Genomic DNA, 18,806 nt, shown 5'->3' with positions numbered 1-18,806 from the left:
AATTGTTGCCAAAGCTATATTAAATTAAAATGCATGTATATTGTAGATTTATCAGCGTGAAAAACCATCCATAGGGATAAGGAATAAAATGTCTCATCCAAATCCCAAAATGGTGCAAATCAGAGTATTTTTTGGTGATTTTAGGTACATCATACATGAAATCCACAAGCAATTGTAAACTAAAGTTGGTACACACCATAAGGCTACAACTGGATCAAATTCCTGAAGAAGTAAGTACCAAGAAGAAACCAACCTACAAGAAGGAAGGTGAAGAAGGCCAAGAAAGTTATGAAAGTCCATCCTCCGAAGGTGATTCCCAGACCAAATATGATGACAAATGGTAAGTAAGATTGGATCATTGATGCTTTGCTGACCCACCGTCCCTTGAGAAAAATCAGAGCTGCGAGGTTCACCACGTTCCACCCACCGGACTGAAAGCCCATCCTGTTCAAATTGTTGGCTACAAAGGAATGACAGTTGCAAGTAAAAAGATTGTAAGCACGGTGCTGGAATTCCTGAGTGCTTTTCCGCGTTGCATCATCCCATGTCAATAAGTCTCTTGCAGGCTCATCTTGCTCGTACCCATCTTCACTTGTGTAGGCTGCCTGATGGGAACGAATGCAACACTGTAGACCAAAATTTAGAGAAGCAGGAGTGATGAAAAAAAATATTTAGGAAAAATAAAGGTCAGAAGCTATAGAAATAAAATAAGATTCGATAAAAAGCAACTCTCACCGGAAGTTTGAGGGACGAAAACTTTTAATTGGATTGTCTAAACTTCAAAATCTTATCGTTGTTGCTTTAGTTAGCTCCTTGAATACCAGTATACAAACATTGCAGATCTTTTTGGGGGGGCATTAAAATGAAAGAGTTTAACATTTCATGGAATTTCTTATACATATCCTTATATAAATGGAGCTCTCAAAAAAGAAAATGGAGGGGCATTATTCCATATATAAATAGATTTTTTTTTTTTTTTTTTTTTTTTGCGACTTGTGACCATAGGCTGACAAGTGCCAACTGAAGAATGAATGACCAATAGATCCAATGGTGTGGGATTGGCCTTGACAGAACATGATTAATAGAGCTTGAGGGCTTAAGACATTGGGGTTAGCAGTTATTCTGCTATTATCCATAAAAGAACAATGTTGAACAACTTAGGTCACAAGGGATACACTCCTACACAATCATGTTCTAGAACAGTCACAACTGCCGCTAATATCAATCATCAGTGATAAGGCCAGAGGGCAGAGGGTCCTGCAACCATCTCATATAAGCAGCAACAGGCAGTTGGATCATTTGCCTGTCTCTCTCCTCGGAGAGACGAGAGCAATGCCCCTTGTTCAGTCATGTGCCAAGCTGGCAACAGGCCACTGAAGCGACCATCATAGAAAGGTGCTTAAAAAAGAGCAAAATTCGTAAAATTAGAAACAAGCATCGAGATGTACCTTCTCTTTGCTTATTTGGATGTAACGAGCAACTGCCCCAAATGTAAAGTTGTCTACACACACAAAATTAGGCCCTGCAAAGTCCAATATGACTCCATCTTCTCTGCATATCCCCATGTGGCCTATAAAAGGAATTAGCCATGATATAACAGGAAGTGGTGTCCACACAATGCAGCATGGAAACCGGGCTCTCCTTGGATCAATTTGCATAGTTTGCGGGGTGTTCTGTTCAATCATCAGGTGGTGCTCAGAGTCTGAATTTGGTTCCATTGTCAAAGCTGTATAGAACACTGCATTAAGTCAACCGTAAGACGAATTGAAAAATGGAACAGTCAATTACGTATTCAGCTGTAGTCTTGATTATTGTCCATTCACGTAACATATTCAAGGACAGAAGAAAGAAAAAATCCTGCATACACTGTTATGATAAGCTATAACCATCCATTCCAAGTGTTTTGCCAAACTACTCAAAAGACCATTACACTCATCTGCACAATGTCTTCAATCAATTTACCAATCTGAATATCTTGTGGCAATTAACTCCTTGAAATGTTTAAATGGGAGCCAACAACACCGTTAGAATTTCATTAACCACTTTTTCATTTTACCACGGCTATCTGACAGCAGAGTTTAAAAAAACAAAAATACAAACACATACTTAATAAATTCATATATGTTTACACTAGCAAAAAGGGGCCTCTGAGAGACCCAGTAATTGAAGCTAATATATATGTGATAAATTATGGAAGCTTCACACCATGTTCATTATCACATCCAGCTCACTCTCACTCCAATCTCATTCTAATTCCTAGATGACAAATAATGGCATCTCCGCATCTAGATTGGTTGTCAATTTATAGCCTTGCAAGGAAAAACTATTGTCTTAACTAATTACCCAACTTTCAAAATTCAAGTCATCAAGGACGGTAAATGAGTTTCAAAAGTGCTAAACTGCTCAAGAAAGAATGAGTGTGCCTGTGTTCCTATTCATTTTCCATCAGATCATTAAACATTTATATATGATCAAGAAGTGTTGAGAAAATCATCAGTCCAATAGCACCTATCAGGTGCAATCAGTAACACATAATTAGTTACAACTTCATTCTTAATTATCCTTTAATAACAGTCTGAATTTTCAGGCAAAGAGATTTTTATTTCCACTTTTCACTTTCATTGAACAAGCTTAGTGAAAGGTAGTTTCAAAATTAAATTCATATTGACAAATTTATTTATTTATTTGGAAAATTAAAATGACAAATTTGTCATTAAATATTGTTCGTAAAATTAAATCTTCTCCAGTGCTAAATTTTCAAATTGGTTCAGAAAAAGAAACCCACTAACGAACATGTCAGTTATTCAACATGAATATATATATCCACATAATTGTAAGAAAAACGAACAGCGTAGCAGTTTTTGCCCCCCTCTCTGAAACATATATAACAATAAACCCTAACTTTTTGGCCCTGTTTCAGATATATATACAATTTAAGATCGCATAATCAGAATTACAAAGATGTAAATAGGAGCGAGAGAGAGAGAGAGAGAGAGAGAGAGAGAGAGAGAGTACCTTGGAAGGAAGATGAAGATCGAAGCCCTGAGATCAGCAAAGAGCAGTCACAGGCCAAGGACGCCTCAATCGTCAACCCCCATTGACGTTTTTTTTTTTTTTTTTTTTTGTTCTTTCTCTTTTTTATTATTATTTACCCTCCAAACGATGTAGTTTTGGATGCAAAGGTAAAAGTCAATTAGAGGATATCCAACTTTTGTGCCATTGTTAGGTAAAATTAAAAGAGTAATGAGTTGCCAAAAAAATTATTAAAAATTCTACTCAAAAGTTTTATATAGGTATGGAATCTGTATAGGACTTATATTATGTGGGTTTTACACTTATGTAAGATAATTGATAGAATTTTGAAAATTTTTAATATTTTTAAAATTAAAAATGTAACTGTCTCATTACTCTAACTTAGAATTATGATAATGTCAAATTTTGAATTAAATTTAGTCCAAGTTTGACCAAAGTCATTTTATTTGATGTTAAATGAAGGAAAGAAAAAGGGAGATGAGGACAAATAGTATCAAACAGTTTTTTTTTTACCAAAGTCATTTTAACAAATGCTTGCGTCAAAATGGCAAGTCTCCGTTATAGTGGTATAGTCAAAATTTGGCTTTTGTGCATTGTAGCAAGCCAAAAAATTACTTTGGCAAAGTCATGTTATCTTAGACTATTGGAGATGCGCTAATGTGAGTTTATTGAAAGTACCTCTCGGATGGTGAAAATGAGATTTAATTTTTTTATTCAATTTGCATCAAATTAAATTTTCATTAAATATTTCTTTAAATTAGGTATAAATCAAATCTTTCATCTAATTTTTAATAATTTTTTTTCATCCTTAAGTTTGATGAAATTATTCAAAGATAAATGATTGGATTTTTCTTTTTGTCCTCCCGCATTGATCAAAAGAGGTTTTTAGGATAGCTCACGTGTTTTCAAAAAAAAAAAAAAAAAAAATTGATGAAAAATGTATCAGATTAATTTTTTATCTAAATTTCTGATCAAATTTGATTTTTTTTTAAAAAAAGATATAGTATTAAGGATGCTCTAATACATGTTAAAATCACAACAAAGACCAACTCATTTGAGGATTTGAATCACACAAGTGTTATTCAGGAATTATAGCTTGTTTGGCCATAGCCGAGTTTGTGAATTGCGACAAACCATACCAAGCATGAACACCGTGCATCGAACTGCTTAAGTTTGATTATGGGTAAGGATTCTCTATCTATATTTATTATTTTTGTCTCATTATTAATAATATTGGTGAGCAAAAATTACTATTAACTTGTCACCTTGCATATTCCGAAATCAATTCATTCAGTTTGAAAATATGAGCGAATTTGATTAAGCAAAACATAATGATGCATTGCGTGCAGGCTTACTATGGTGGGGTACAATAAATTTAGCGTTACCAAGTCAAAAGCATAAAATTCCTTTTTATTGATACAAAATGTTTTTTTTTTTTTGTTAGTTAGAAAGAATCGAGCATTTGGAATATAGGTCGTTTTATCCATTCCTTGTGTCGTCATCTATCCCATACTGTTTACATATTATAACATTATCAAAATCAAATGTTAAAAATATATAGAATAGAGAATGGTATAGAAAATGAGACGAATAATCCCATGTTAAATACTTATCAACATATTATGACCTATGCCAACAGAAGTTAGTTGAGCTGGTAAGGATCTCGTTGCCAGCAGGTTTCCTTAGTAGGCGATCTATAAGTCTAATGTAAGTCCTCGCTGAGACCTGCAACTTATCCTGATCCTGAATAGTCCCTGTTTACCCAAAAAAAAAAAAGATTATACCCTATATATTTCGTCTTTGCTAATCTATTTATTTTGACTCAAATACTAGGTAAATTTTCTATTGATAAATACTGTAGTCATATATTTCTTCTTCGGACACCATGGATAAATTAGTATTATACTTTTTAGAGCCAATCAATTTTAAAGGCAAATAATTGAGACAAAAAGTTCATTTGTTGACATTGTTAAATTCGCAATGATCTTTTGGACTACTTTCGCACAGCTTGCTCATAGTACAGATCCCACTTGCATATCGTATTTAACAGCCTTCTTGAAACTCCATGGACTAAGATGTGCTTTCATTATACCAGAAAGATAAATTATGAAAGACGAATTGAGAGAGTAATATTGAAAGAGAATTGTAATGTAAACTCTATATTGAATCAAGATTGAGTCTCCATAATATAGGAGTTTGTTACACAAACATTATGATGATACAATTGAATATAATAAGAAAAAGTGGCCGAAAGATGGTGGCACCGAAAGTGGGTTACAATTGAATAATCCTATGCTATAATTGGTGTTGTCTATACTATAATATACTAATAACAGATATAGTATTATATTATATTCATATACAATTATATTCATATATTAACAGCCCCCCTCAAACTCAAGGAGGACAAACATCAACCAACTGGAGTTTGGAGACAAGTTCAACGAAGCGGCCAGGAGAATGGGCTTTGGTGAAGATATCAGCAGGTTGATCAGCAGAGGAGATGGGATGGAGATGGACAGTACCATGAGTGACGTGTTGGCGAATAAAATGACAGTCAATCTCAATGTGCTTGGTGCGATCATGAAAAACATCATTGTGAGCAATTTGAAGAGCACTTTGATTGTCACAAAAGAGGGCAGTAGCGCCAGAGGGGGAAACACCCATGTCAGCAAGAAGCCAACGAAGCCAGAGAAGTTCCTGAGTAGTATCAGCAAGAGCACGATATTCAGCCTCAGTACTGGAGCGAGCAGTAAGAGATTGTTTCTTGCTGCGCCAAGAAATAAGAGAATCACCCAAGAAAAAGCAGAACCCGGTAGTAGAGCGCCGGTCAGTAGGATCCCCAGCCCAATCAGCATCAGAAAAAGCACGAAGCTGGAGAGAGGAGCGGGCGAAATAATGAAGTCCATGAAACAAGGTACCTTTGAGATAACGAAGGATACGAACTAATGCAGCATAATGAGGGGTACGAGGAGCGGACATAAACTGGCTGACAATATGAACGGCATAGGCAATATCAGGACGAGTAACAGTGAGATAGACAAGACTGCCAACCAGCTGACGATATAGGGTAGCATCAGAGAGAAGAGTGCCATCAAGAGGTGTAAGACGACTCTGAGGCTCCAGGGGAGTGGAGGCAGTCTTGCAATCCGTAAGACCAGCGCGGGTGAGAAGATCAGAGGTATACTTAGCCTGAGAGAGAAAAAACCCCGTGGAATCATGGAAGATTTCAAGACCCAGGAAATAGCTGAGAGGACCAAGGTCTTTCATCTCGAAATGATGGCTAAGAAACTGCTTAAGGCATACAATACCATCAAGATCGTCACCGGTGATAATCATATCATCCACATAAAGGAGAAGCAAGGTGGTCCCTTGAGCAGTTTTCCGGATAAAAAGAGCAGTATCATAAGAACTGGAGGTGAAACCACAGTCATGAATAGTAGAGCTGAACTTGGCAAACCAAGTGCGCGGAGCTTGTTTGAGACCATATAGAGCACGCTGAAGTTTGCAGACTTTATGAGGTGGACAAGTAGACCCAGGGGGAGGTTGCATGTAGACTTCCTCAAGAAGAACACCATTAAGGAAAGTATTTTTCACGTCCATTTGATAAAGATCCCAGTGTCGGGTGGTAGCAACCGCAATCAGGCTGCGAACAGAGGTGAGACAAGCAACAGGAGCAAATGTCTCCTCATAGTCAATACCATATTCTTGGTTGAAGCCTTTTGCAACAAGGCGGGCTTTGTAGCGCTCAATAGTACCATCAGAACAAGTTTTGATTTTGTAGACCCATTTGCAACCAATGGCAGTCTTGCCAGGAGGAAGATCAACAATGTCCCAAGTGTGAGTTTTGTCTAAAGCCTGCAATTCATCGGTCATAGCTTGCTGCCAAAGAGGATTAGAGCGAGCCTCACGATAGGAGGTCGGTTCATAAGTAGAAAAAGCAGTAGAACCAACAATAAAGTCACGAAGACGAATGGAAGGTTGTATTACCCGGTGTGGTCGAGTAGAGGCAGGAGGAGCCAGAGGAAGAGACTCACCAGGAGGGGAGGATCCCGAGGGAGTAAGAGCAGGACCATCAGAGGGAGCAGGTGCATGGGACAGACCAGAAGGCAAGGCAGTCTCGAGAGGTGGTGGAGTAAGCTCAGCAGAGGACTCGAGAGGGGCCGGCAAGGGCGGTGAAGGAAGCTCATCCGAGAACAGATCCGTGGAAGGGTCAGTAAAAAACAGAGAGGGTGAGGGAACGGACAAACGGAAGAGAGAGAGAGAGGAAAACATTTTGTGTTCCCAAAAGATGACATGACGAGAGATACGGAGTCGCTGGGAGAGAGGATCCCAACAACGATACCCCTTGTGTTCAATACCATACCCTAAGAAGCAACAAAGGCGAGAACGTGGTTCAAGTTTGGTACGTTCATGAGGTTGAAGAAGAACAAAACAGGCAGAGCCAAAGACCCTAAGGTTGGTGTAAGGGGGACGGGTGCCATGCAGACGTTCATAAGGAGTGTGATTATGAATGACAGGTGTAGGGATACAATTGATAGTGTAAGCAGCAGTGAGAGCTGCCTCTCCCCAAAAATGTTCCGGACAAGAGGAAGACAAAAGGAGAGCTCGAGTAGTGTCAAGAATATGTCGATGTTTCCGTTCAGCACGTCCATTTTGTTGAGACGTACCGGGACAGGAACGATGAGGTTGAGTACCATGACTCTGAAGAAAGGAAAGAAAGTCAAAATCTTTATATTCCATGGCATTGTCGGAGCGAAAAAGCTTAATAGTTTTAGAAAATTGTGTTTTAACCATTGTAGCAAAATTGTAATAAAGTTGTTTTAGCTCAGAGCGATTTTTCATAAGAAACAACCAGGTAAAACGGGAAAAATCATCTATAAAAACAACAAAATAGCGTGCACCTCCCATAGTAGGAGTAGGAGAAGGTCCCCAAATATCAGATTGAATGAGATCAAATGGTGCAAGAGAAACAGAGTCACTTTTATTAAACGACAAAGCAGGTTGTTTGGCAAGTTGACAGGACACACAATCTAAAACATCAAAACTTAGATGACCTAAATGACCACTGGAAATTAGAGATTTTAAACGACCAACAGAAAGATGGCCTAAACGACAATGCCAAAGCTGAAAATGAGATAATGGAGGAGCAGTGGTAGCAGTGGTAGCAGTGGTAGTAGTGGTAGGAGCTGTGATCTGAGAGGAATCTGGAACATGAAGATGGATGAGTTCGTAGAGACGTCCATGCTTACGGCCTATCCCAAGAGTTTTCCCCGTCCGAGGGTCCTGCACCAAACAACCAGTACGGGAAAAGGTAACAGTTAGACCATGCTCACATAATTGACTAATGGAGATAAGATTTAAAGTAAGAGCAGGCATAAGATAGACATGGGATAAAGATAAGTAAGAGGTTGAAACAGAACCAACATGACTTACAGACAGAAGAGACCCATCAGCAGTATGGATAGAAGGAACATGAGGAGTAGAAGAGAGAGGAGTAAAAATAGTAGGGTCAAAGGTCATGTGATTACAACAAGCGGAGTCAAAGTACCAAGAAGTGTTACCTGCGGTGACAGATAAAGCAGTAGATGGAGGAGTACCGGAATTCTGCCAAAAATGTTGAAACATGGCTGCGACGTCAGTTTGAGAGAAAACTGGAGTGGAAGGGTCTATAGGGACAGAGGAAGGTAAATCCTCTGAGGCAGCAGCAGCAGTTCGTTGAGCAGGCATTGGTTTAAACGGAGTCCCAGAACGGTGAGAGTGGCTGCGAGAAAAATTCCCGGTGGAAGGACCATTGCGAGAGGCACGGGCTGGATTGCGGAAGCAATCTTGCTGGAGATGACCAGGGCCAGTCTTGTTGCAAAACCGACAAAGACGAACTGGACAATTAACCAGAAGATGAGTCGACGGAAGATTGCGGTTGTGACAGTAATTGCAGGCATTGGACCTCTGTGGTGATGGTGAGGAAGGAGAACTTCGAAGCTGGGGAGTGGCAAGAACAGAGTCCACAGGGTGTGGATGGAGAGTACCAAATCTGGTTTCTTCGGACAAGAGTTCAGAAATTGCTTGCTCAAGAGTGGGCAAAGGAGTGCGATGAAGGAGAGATGCGCGGACTGGCTCAAATCGGGGAGTGAGAGCCATGAGAAACTGAACTAAGCGTTGTTGGTCACGGTAGGCAGTAAACAAGGTAGCATCCTTAGTACAATCCCACTGAGGTTCAGAAAGAGCGAGCTGATCCCAAGCATAATACATTTGGGAGAGAAAATCATTAATGGTTTGAGTTGTTTCTTGACGCATACCGTGAAGATGACTCAAAAGCTGATATTGGTGAGCAAGGCCAGTAGTCCGATAGCGTTCTTGTAAAAATTCCCAGATTGCTTTGGCAGGAGAGGAAGCAGAATCAAGTTGGAACCGACCAAACTGAAGGCTGATAGATGTAATAGAAGTATTGCGAAACCAAGTGATGATCTGATAGTTTTTACTATCCCAATCTTCCAGTCGATCGATATATTTGGCAGCGGAGTCCGTGGTAGCGGAATCTATGGTCCCTTGAACGGGTTTGCACACATCCCCAGTGATGATGCGCCAAAGTTTCTTTCCTTTGAGGAAGCCAGACATAGCTTGTGCCCATAAGACATAATTAGTCCCGTCAAGAATAACAGAAATAGGTTGGGTAGAGGAGTCCAAGCGATCCATGAGCGAAAAATAGCACAAATGAGGGAGAATCGGAAAAAAACGAGAGTACCAGTGAATTCAGATGGCCAACATTAGTCAGAAAATGAGTGAACGGACCAAAAATATGACCAAAAAGGCTGAAAATTGAGTGGTCAACGCTGCTGGTCAAACAGGATGGCGCGGCGCACGTTAGCAGAGAGTGGCGCGGCGCACGTTAGCAGGCGAAGACACACGACGCACGGAAGCAGTCAGGGCTGACGTCAGCTGACGTCAGAAACACGTGGCTCACGTTAGCAGATGAGGCCGCGGCGCACAATAGCACAGGACAGTGTAGAAAGCGCGTGGAGCGCGTCTGGAACGATCGAGCGCGTGGCCGAATGTTCTGGCGGCGCGTGGAGGCGCGTGAGACGTCAGATGAGGATGAATCTGGTGGCGTTGGCTTCGTCGTGGAGAGACGAAGGTGTTGGTACTGTCCAATCTGTGTATTAGGTAAGGGAGAGGTACGCAGCAATCTGCCAAAAAAATGTGATACAGAGACTTAGGAAAAATACCTGTGCTCTGATACCAAGAAAGACAAATTATGAAAGACGAATTGAGAGAGTAATATTGAAAGAGAATTGTAATGTAAACTCTATATTGAATCAAGATTGAGTCTCCATAATATAGGAGTTTGTTACACAAACATTATGATGATACAATTGAATATAATAAGAAAAAGTGGCCGAAAGATGGTGGCACCGAAAGCGGGTTACAATTGAATAATCCTATGCTATAATTGGTGTTGTCTATACTATAATATACTAATAACAGATATAGTATTATATTATATTCATATACAATTATATTCATATATTAACAATACCAATCTACTTTAGTAGATCATATGTGGATGTAGAAAGAATTTATAATTTTGATGATTTGCAAATATCTTCTTTTGTTTTCATTTCTATTTACCTAATTCATATCTTCCTTTTGTGTGTTCTGGGAAGGAATTTGATCTCTTCAATATCGAGACCTAAATAACTACGGTCAAAGAGTCGAATAGATCAAGAAGAAAGAGTCTTGAGGTAATATTGAACGGCATACATGATACATCTTGTCATCGTTTTGCATACTATAACTGCTTATAACACACAGCAAACATCATCTGCCAATATGGTGACAGAAAAGGATGATTCGTACTGCATCGGCATTTATGAGGATTTGTTGGAGGTTGGTAGTAGCGGTTAAATAAGCAAGGATTGGGCACTGCTTGTTGCTTGAGTGCTCTCCATTATTGAGAGAAGACCTGCTTTTTCAGCAGCAAACTTGCTCTCTGCACTTCTGCCCCATACAACCAGGTATAGTCCAGCTATGACAAACACTGCTCCAATGATGCTGCACCATCTCATTAAAAAAAATAAAAATAAATAAAGAAGATCAATAAGGCATATATGATTAATATTATGACAGAGAAAAGAAACATTTGATGAAATAATATTCATAATAATCTTGCAATCAGATCGATAATGGAATATTATCAAAAAACAGGGCGGATCTGTTCAGAAGTTTCAGATGTGAAGAACTTGTGAGCGTTGCAATGCACTCCAATAAGGGGGTGCGAGCACTATGCACGGAGTTGCATAGTGATAACTTGTACAGACCAATGGAAGTTGTCTTGGCAGAAGGGCTAACTGTCAAACATCAGTACGGACGTACAAGTGAGACTGAACCGAACATTAGGGATTGCAGCACAGACAACGGGCGTATGAGATCGCTGGGAAGTTGTTCTAAAGTGCAGAAAGCAAAGGCTGGTTGTTCAGAAATAAGCTCCGAGCAAGGAAAATTGAGGATGTTGATGTGTCACACTCTGAAGTTTTCTAGTTGTTCCCGTGTTCATCATGCAAGGAGTTGCACGGTAATGCAAGGGTATCCCGAGTAGGGGGTACAGGGCATCCAATCAGGGGGAGCTGTGTCTTGGCAGTCCAAGCTGAGAAGTCAGTTGTCCATGTGGGCGTGGAGGGGGAGAATTGTTGGCTCCATCCACTACCCACATGGTAATGAGCCCACCATCCACATAGTGTGGATGGCACCAGGTGGTAAAAGAAGGTGGTGGAGGGCAACACTAACTCACTAATGGAAGATAGTAGGGGTGGCACCACCTTGGCCAATTATGGCTAGCACTTCACCTACTCCTCCTCTCTTGGTTATAAATTGAGATGAGTGAGGAGGGGTTTGTATCATCAGAAATTGGAGAGTGAGAGCTGTGAGTTGAGTGAGTTTCATCTCCTCCTCTGTAATTGTATTTTTGCTCCATTTTAGTGATAATTCTCATTTCTGTCCGTGGATGTAGGCATTGGGCCGAACCACGTAAATATTGTGTTATCTGTGTGTGTGAGATAATTCTCTGGGTGTCTTTGATCCTAACAAGTGGTATATTTGTTGGCTATGTTATTATCATCCCATGTGAGTGGCTAACCCACCTTAGAGAGAGTGGGGTGGTTGGAGACCACTTTAGAGAGAGTGGGAGTGGCACCTCCCCACTAACCAATCCACTCACCATTGCTATCCAGCTACCTTCCCTCATGATATGTATAAATAGAGGTTGAGAGGAGAGTAGACAATAAGAGAGAACCAAGAGAGAACCAAGAGAGAAGAGAGTGAGAGATGTGAGGTGGAGAGACCGTCTCTCTCGGTGTGAGAGAGGGAGACGGGTGAGTGGGTGAGTGAGGAGAGTGTGAGCTCCTCCCCTATTATAATCTTTCTGTAATCTCTCCATTGTTATAGTGATAACCGGTTACTCTCCCGTGGACGTAGGCTTTAAGGCCGAACCACGTTAAATATGGTTTCTCCTTCTGTATGGGTGTGTTTTTCTACTTGGTATAATTTCTGGAAGGTCTTGGGCGGGATCCCCGATCCCAACAAGTGGTATCAGAGCCTCGTTGGTGGCGTTTCAGAACAAAAACAGCGTGTTGTTTGAAACTACCCAGAAATCAAGTTGCTCAAAATCAGGTTTTGAGCATACCAGGAGCAAGGGCTCGAGAAGAGGAGTCCATAAATATAAAGCAGACACCCAACGGAGGCCAGACGCGCCGTCACGCGCCCCTAGAAGTTGGCGCGTGAATTCCAGTCTCGCCACGCGCCACCACGAGCCGTTAAGGCAACCGGCGCGTGGTTCCAGTCCCTCTCACGTGCCCCACGCGCGGACCAAGGAAGAAGACAAGTGGGGGATGGCGCGTGTACGGCACGCGCAGGCCATGCGAGCCCACGTCAGCAGCGACGTGTCATCATCAGCGCCACGTGTCATCCACGTGGCAGCCCCGTCAGCAGTCAGGTCATCGACGCGTGGCAGCCAGGTCAGCACCACGTCAGCACGGTTGTGCCATGTCATCTGCCACGTCAGCGTCAATGGAGGGATCCAGTGCTACGCGGCAATGGTGCAGCCGCATGAGGAAGGATCCAGTGCTTTGCGGCGAAGGTATAGCCGCAGATCTGAGGCGTACAAAATGTTTTGGCTAGATCGAAGCCATTTGGAGTCCGTTTTTGGTGATCCAATAGTGGTTTCCGACTATTTGGAGTATTCCGGACACATCCGTACGGTCAGATTTTGGAGACGGAGTTTCTGTAAAAGGAAGGCAGATTAAAGTGGCAGACGGCGTCAGGGGCAGTGTACGGAATATTCTGTTGGTACACGGAATATTCCCTGAACTTCTGAAAATTGCAATTTGGCCCAGAAGTTTCAGAAAATTGTGGTGTGGCCCAGCTTTCGGGGATAGTTTCAGTGAGGTCCCCGGAAATGCAACGAAGGTTGGTTCTAGCTAAACGGACCGCTCCGGACGCAACCGCGAGGTCAGAATAGTGAAATTCTGAACGGTTTGGGAAGATTGTCAAAACATGGGTGTTTGTCATCTTCAATAGTCGAAGGAAGGTTGCCAGATATTGTGGAACGCTGCGGATTCACTGAAGAGGTTAGAATTGACAGATTCTGACCAGATTGGACAACCAGATACAGATTGAGATAGATCATTGAAGACCAGAAGAGATCAGGCTTGATTAAATGGCAGATCGAGGGAGATCAAGATTGGTCAGGAGTAATCAGAGAATTGCAGAAATGATTATCTCCGGAGTTCGTCGGAGGATCTGGTTCAATCAAAAGAGAAGACCATTCATCGACGGATAGATGATTTGGCAACCAGTACAGGCTCAGGGAAATATTGTGGCTGTTGGAGCTACTGTATACGAGTAGGTACTAATGGTATGTGGACATGTAGAACAATAGTTGCAGAGGAGCATACTAAGCGCAGAAGTACAATTGCAAACGTGCAACAGTGCAAGGGTACGCTAGAGTATCGTACAGAGGCGCGAGAAGAATGTGCAGCAGCGGATTGTTGACAGTTCACAGGAACTTCCAGACAGAGAAATTGAGACAGGTAAAACGCAAGAGTGCGTGCCAAGGAGTGGCAAGTCTTATTTCTCTATGGTGGTTTCTTTAGTTCCATGGCAGCAGATGATAGAGTTGATGCAGATCTCTCAAGCAAGCTTGACGCAGGGAGACCAGAAGCCATGGGTGCGAGCACTATACACGGAGTTGCATAGTGGTAACTTGTACAGAGCGGTGGAAGTTGTCTTGGCAGAAGGGCTAACTGTCAAACATCAGTACGGACGTACAAGTGAGACAGAACCGAACATCAAGGATTGCAGCACAGACAACGGGCGTATGAGATCGCTGGGAAGTTGTTCTGAAGTGCAGAAAGCAAAGGCTGGTTGTTCAGAAATAAGCTCCGAGCAAGGAAAATTGAGGATGTTGATGTGTCAAACTCTGAAGTTTTCTAGTTGCTCCAGTGTTCATCATGCAAGGAGTTGCACGGTAATGCAAGGAGTTGCACGGTAATGCAAGGAGTTGCACGGTAATGCAAGGGTATCCCGAGCAGGGGGTGCAGGACATCCAATCAGGGGGTGTCAAGATATCTTGGTTGCGCAAGTTCAAGCATAGCAAGTGAAGACATCCGAGACAGGAAGCGTAGAAGAGATCTGAGGGAGATAGGAGCAGAGGCTCTCTCCAAATCAGAGAGTGGTATGAGTTGAGTTGAGGATGTAGGATTCCCTCATCTTCTTGTATCTCTGGTGTATTATCTCTAGCTTCAGGGGATGTAGCGTCTCAATGAGGAGATGAAGATTCTGTTGAAATTTGGGCGTGACAAGATTAGCAGCAGTGTGTGCAGTTTATCACCTCACATGGGTTGAGGGGGTGATTTGTTGGCTATGTTATTATCATCCCATGTGAGTGGCTAACCCACCTTAGAGAGAGTGGGGTGGTTGGAGACCACTTTAGAGAGAGTGGGAGTGGCACCTCCCCACTAACCAATCCACTCACCATTGCTGTCCAGCTACATTCCCTCATGATATGTATAAATAGAGGTTGAGAGGAGAGTAGACAATAAGAGAGAACCAAGAGAGAACCAAGAGAGAAGAGAGTGAGAGATGTGAGGTGGAGAGACCGTCTCTCTCGGTGTGAGAGAGGGAGACGGGTGAGTGGGTGAGTGAGGAGAGTGTGAGCTCCTCCCCTATTATAATCTTTCTGTAATCTCTCCATTGTTATAGTGATAATCGGTTACTCTCCCGTGGACGTAGGCTTTAAGGCCGAACCACGTTAAATATGGTTTCTCCTTCTGTATGGGTGTGTTTTTCTACTTGGTATAATTTCTGGAAGGTCTTGGGCGGGATCCCCGATCCCAACAAATATAATGTCATGAACTCTAATTAGGTGATTGATCAATTTTGGTAGAGTTATAGATAGAGACATATTTCACAGTAGACAAAACAATCATGAATAACAATTGCCTTGACAGTAACTCACCTTCCTACGTAAAATTCTTCACCTAAAACAATAGAAGCTAAAACAGCCGCGAGCAACGTTTGCAGAAGCAGCTATGCTGCAACAAAGATTGGGCCTCCCCTGTCAATGACCCATATCTGTATGGATAAGGAAATCCCTGCAACCTCCATAGTCAACTCATCATTTTACAAGTAAAAAAAAAAAAAAATGACTTGTAATTTGCATCTTTACTATTGTCAGTCATTCGTCCAGTATGAACTATGGTAGTTATGTTTTATATGATGGTAGTAGCATTTTTAATAATAGTGTGCTGGCAACACTGCATTCATCTTCAGAGTGTGAACACCCCATCCAAGATGAATGCATTGCTGATAACATTGCATTCTACGAACTTATAAAAAAAAAAAAAAAAAAAATCAACGCATCTCATATTTTTCAATTGGTATCACTGCAAATACCAATTTTTCAATGTTTCAACGACACCTTGTAATACAGTGCTCTTCCTGTATATCGGTTTTTGAGTATACCCATGTAGAAGAAAGCAAGGAGCTCACTTGTGGAATGAATTTGCCATGCTTAGAGATCTCTTTCAAGGAATGCTGCAATTGCCAAAAATTGTACGAGACCAAAGAAGCAAGTATGAGAGGCAAGTGAGAATTGAGCCGGGTATTTCTTCACAATGGGGCCTTGTAAGACAATCCGGCTAGCCCAAGCTAGACAGTGACCGATGAGACAGACGCAACCAACAGCCCAGTTCTTCGCCTCATCATCTCGCAAAGGAAAATAATTGAGTGGTTGATGTAAAGGGTGATTTGGATATATAGCTGGCGCCTTATAAAGAGTTATGATCAAAGCACCAGTCACACAAGAGAGTTCCAATCACTTTAGCTATGCTATCTCTTCTGTTCAAATGCACTTGCTCTACGCTGCAAGCCAAAACATGTATTATAACACAAACAAAATTCATAAACACGACAGTAACAGGAAAAGAACAGAGTAATTACTTGCCTGAATATAGCAGCCAAGAGGAAAGTTATGGCAGGAACATAATTCTCCATAGCAGACGCGAAGGTTGACGTTGTGTTGGCCAAGCCAATGAAGTACAATACTTGATTTAATATTATTCTGTGATGAAAGAAAACAACCAACAACAATGAATAATCACATGCTTTGCTTTGCTTATATATGTAGTTTCCTTTTTGTCTTTTGTTTTCTGGTTTTATTTTTGAAAGCTTATATATGTAGTTTCCTTTTTGTCTTTTGTTTTCTGATTTTATTTTTGAAAAACACATGTTTGGAAAACAATTTTCTCTGAAAACAACTCATCACATTTTAAGTAACATAATTTTTTTTGTTATTGTATTTTCAAAAGATGCTTTCATGTAAAAATAAAAATGTTGGACCATTTTAATATCTTTTATTTATTTATTTATTTTTATCTTTTTTAATGTGACTTTTTATCTTGTTTATGAATCTTATTTTGTCTTGTTTACGAATCTCATTTTGTTTGGTGAATGAAGATTCATTTAATTTTGGTGACCTTTTATTTTGTTCATAAATGAAGATTAATTGGAAAGTCATGGGGTTGGTGGTGAGTAAATAGTCAATTTTTTATTTTTTTTTTATGTAATTTGTAAAATCCTAGTGGCCTATAAATTGCTCATCTCATCTACTCTTTTCTACACCAACTACTTTTTATACTTGAGAGATTACTAGCCAAAGAATGGTTTTTTTTCTTGATGGAGCTTTGGGTTCACCATCTTGTACAGAGTTGGCCTAAACCATACGACAAGTGGTCAGACTGTTGTATCCTGGAAAGGACAAGTCATAGTTTAGTGACTGCTGCATCGATATTTGAATTCTTCCTACCGTAGTGAGCTTGATCTCCGTAAAGAAAACGAGATATCCGTGTCTCAGCCTGATCTATTTGTATCTTATTTTCTTGCTTATTTATCAATAAAATATAATTCTTCTGATATTTTCACCAACAATTTTAAGGAGATCTACAATAGAATAAGTACTAGAAAAAATCAATGACGAAATTGAAGATCTCAACAAGCCTTTTAAATTCAAGGGAGTTTATTTTAAGAAGTGGAAAGGAAATTTTTTTTTTACCTTTAAAATTTGCTTATGTTCTTACCGAGAAAAACCCAAACAAAATCCTAGCCTTTAATGAATGACAAATTGCTTATTCTCATTTACTAGGACAAAAAGATATTTCTATGACCAAATCTTTGGTTCATTTTACTATCCGTTTCGGTATTCCATGGATATGGAAATGGGATTTCCAGTGTGACTATCAAAATAAGATTCCACGTCTCAAAAGAGTTTTCTTTGTGAGATGGTGGGACAAGGGTATGAATCCTACTTTACCAGAAACTGTCTAGAAAATTAAGGCCCATGCTCAAGCCTGCTGGGATGCTATTCCAAAAACAATTCGCAGTCAACCAGTCATTTAAAATCATTTTTTACAAATTCAAACAGAATTACGTCAAAAATACCCGGATTTGTCTGAAACCGAATTAATCATCAAAAGCATGGATTTCATGAAAGAATAATTTCTCCAGACTATTTCTAGTGATGACACTTCCATGAAATTCGTTACTAACAGTCAAGACCAGGAAGATCCATACCAGGATGAAAATGAATTTGCTGTTCTAGCCAGCGAATCACAAGATCCAGCAGAAGATGAACCCAACTTTGGTGATTTTTTGGATTCACTCACCAGTATGATTGCCGAAGAGATTGACAAGGAAAAAGATTAAAAAAAAAAAAAGAAAAGGAAAAGACAAAGCATGAGTCCTTGTCCCTCAACAGCACCATTCATTTGGAGCGTCGGCACAAAACGACAACCAACAGTACATCCACTTTCTGTAAAAGTAGATTCTTTATCTGCCATCCAACACATAAACTAACAATTGTCTCACTCCAGTCCAAAGAAGATAGGGATGCTGAGTCAAAAGAAGATTTTCATTCAGCTTTGAGGATATGGATGATTAATTCCAACTACCAAGGACACACTACATGTCCTCACCTTATCATATCTTTTCTTTTTCTTTTTTTGTCTATAAAAGAGATATCCTCACCCTTGTTGAGGTATAGTTTTTTACAAGAATTTGTTCTCTTTTCAAGTGTCATAGCTAAATGTGCTTTGATACCAAATAAGGTGCTTGACACAGGGTTATAGCTAAGCACGTCTGTCAACACTTTATAAGGAAAGATACCTATATGCAATCACTGCCCCTATGGTCTTCTAAACTATACGCGACTTGGGTGACGTCCC

At 40.5% G+C, this 18,806-nt stretch overlaps 2 protein-coding genes and 1 long non-coding RNA gene across 4 annotated transcripts; all 3 read right to left on the bottom strand.

The window, feature by feature from the left end:
- Positions 1-19: 19 nt before the first annotated feature.
- RTH (RTE1-homolog) lies at positions 20-3,206 on the bottom strand. Of its 2 annotated transcripts, none has more exons than XM_028242416.2 (3): positions 3,016-3,206; positions 1,449-1,738; positions 20-626 (listed from the first exon to the last, which is right to left on the bottom strand). In XM_028242416.2, the coding sequence occupies exons 2-3, from the start codon at positions 1,716-1,718 to the stop codon at positions 204-206; spliced, it is 693 nt and encodes a 230-aa protein (XP_028098217.1). In that variant the 5' UTR covers positions 1,719-1,738; positions 3,016-3,206; the 3' UTR covers positions 20-203. The 2 variants fall into 2 exon arrangements, with proteins under 2 accessions (XP_028098217.1, XP_028098218.1); XM_028242417.2 differs by having other exon boundaries at positions 1,449-1,726; positions 3,016-3,202.
- A 4,983-nt stretch (positions 3,207-8,189) lies between these two features.
- LOC145790514 (uncharacterized) lies at positions 8,190-9,751 on the bottom strand. The gene is made up of 2 exons (XM_082868474.1): positions 8,598-9,751; positions 8,190-8,319 (listed from the first exon to the last, which is right to left on the bottom strand). Exons 1-2 carry the CDS (start codon positions 9,727-9,729, stop codon positions 8,282-8,284), a joined length of 1,170 nt encoding a protein of 389 aa, XP_082724600.1. The 5' UTR covers positions 9,730-9,751; the 3' UTR covers positions 8,190-8,281.
- A 1,001-nt stretch (positions 9,752-10,752) lies between these two features.
- LOC145790512 (uncharacterized) lies at positions 10,753-16,441 on the bottom strand. Its single transcript, XR_014329288.1, has 2 exons — positions 15,545-16,441; positions 10,753-11,085 (listed from the first exon to the last, which is right to left on the bottom strand). It is a non-coding gene; the product is annotated as an uncharacterized LOC145790512 (long non-coding RNA).
- Between the last annotated feature and the right edge of the window lie 2,365 nt (positions 16,442-18,806).

The sequence above is a fragment of the Camellia sinensis genome, chromosome 1 (assembly GCF_055761805.1).
Source record: "Camellia sinensis isolate YWXY chromosome 1, ASM5576180v1, whole genome shotgun sequence".
Taxonomy (NCBI): domain Eukaryota; kingdom Viridiplantae; phylum Streptophyta; class Magnoliopsida; order Ericales; family Theaceae; genus Camellia; species Camellia sinensis.
The sequence above is the reverse complement of the archived record's forward strand: the minus strand, read 5'-3'. Positions and strand labels throughout refer to the sequence as shown.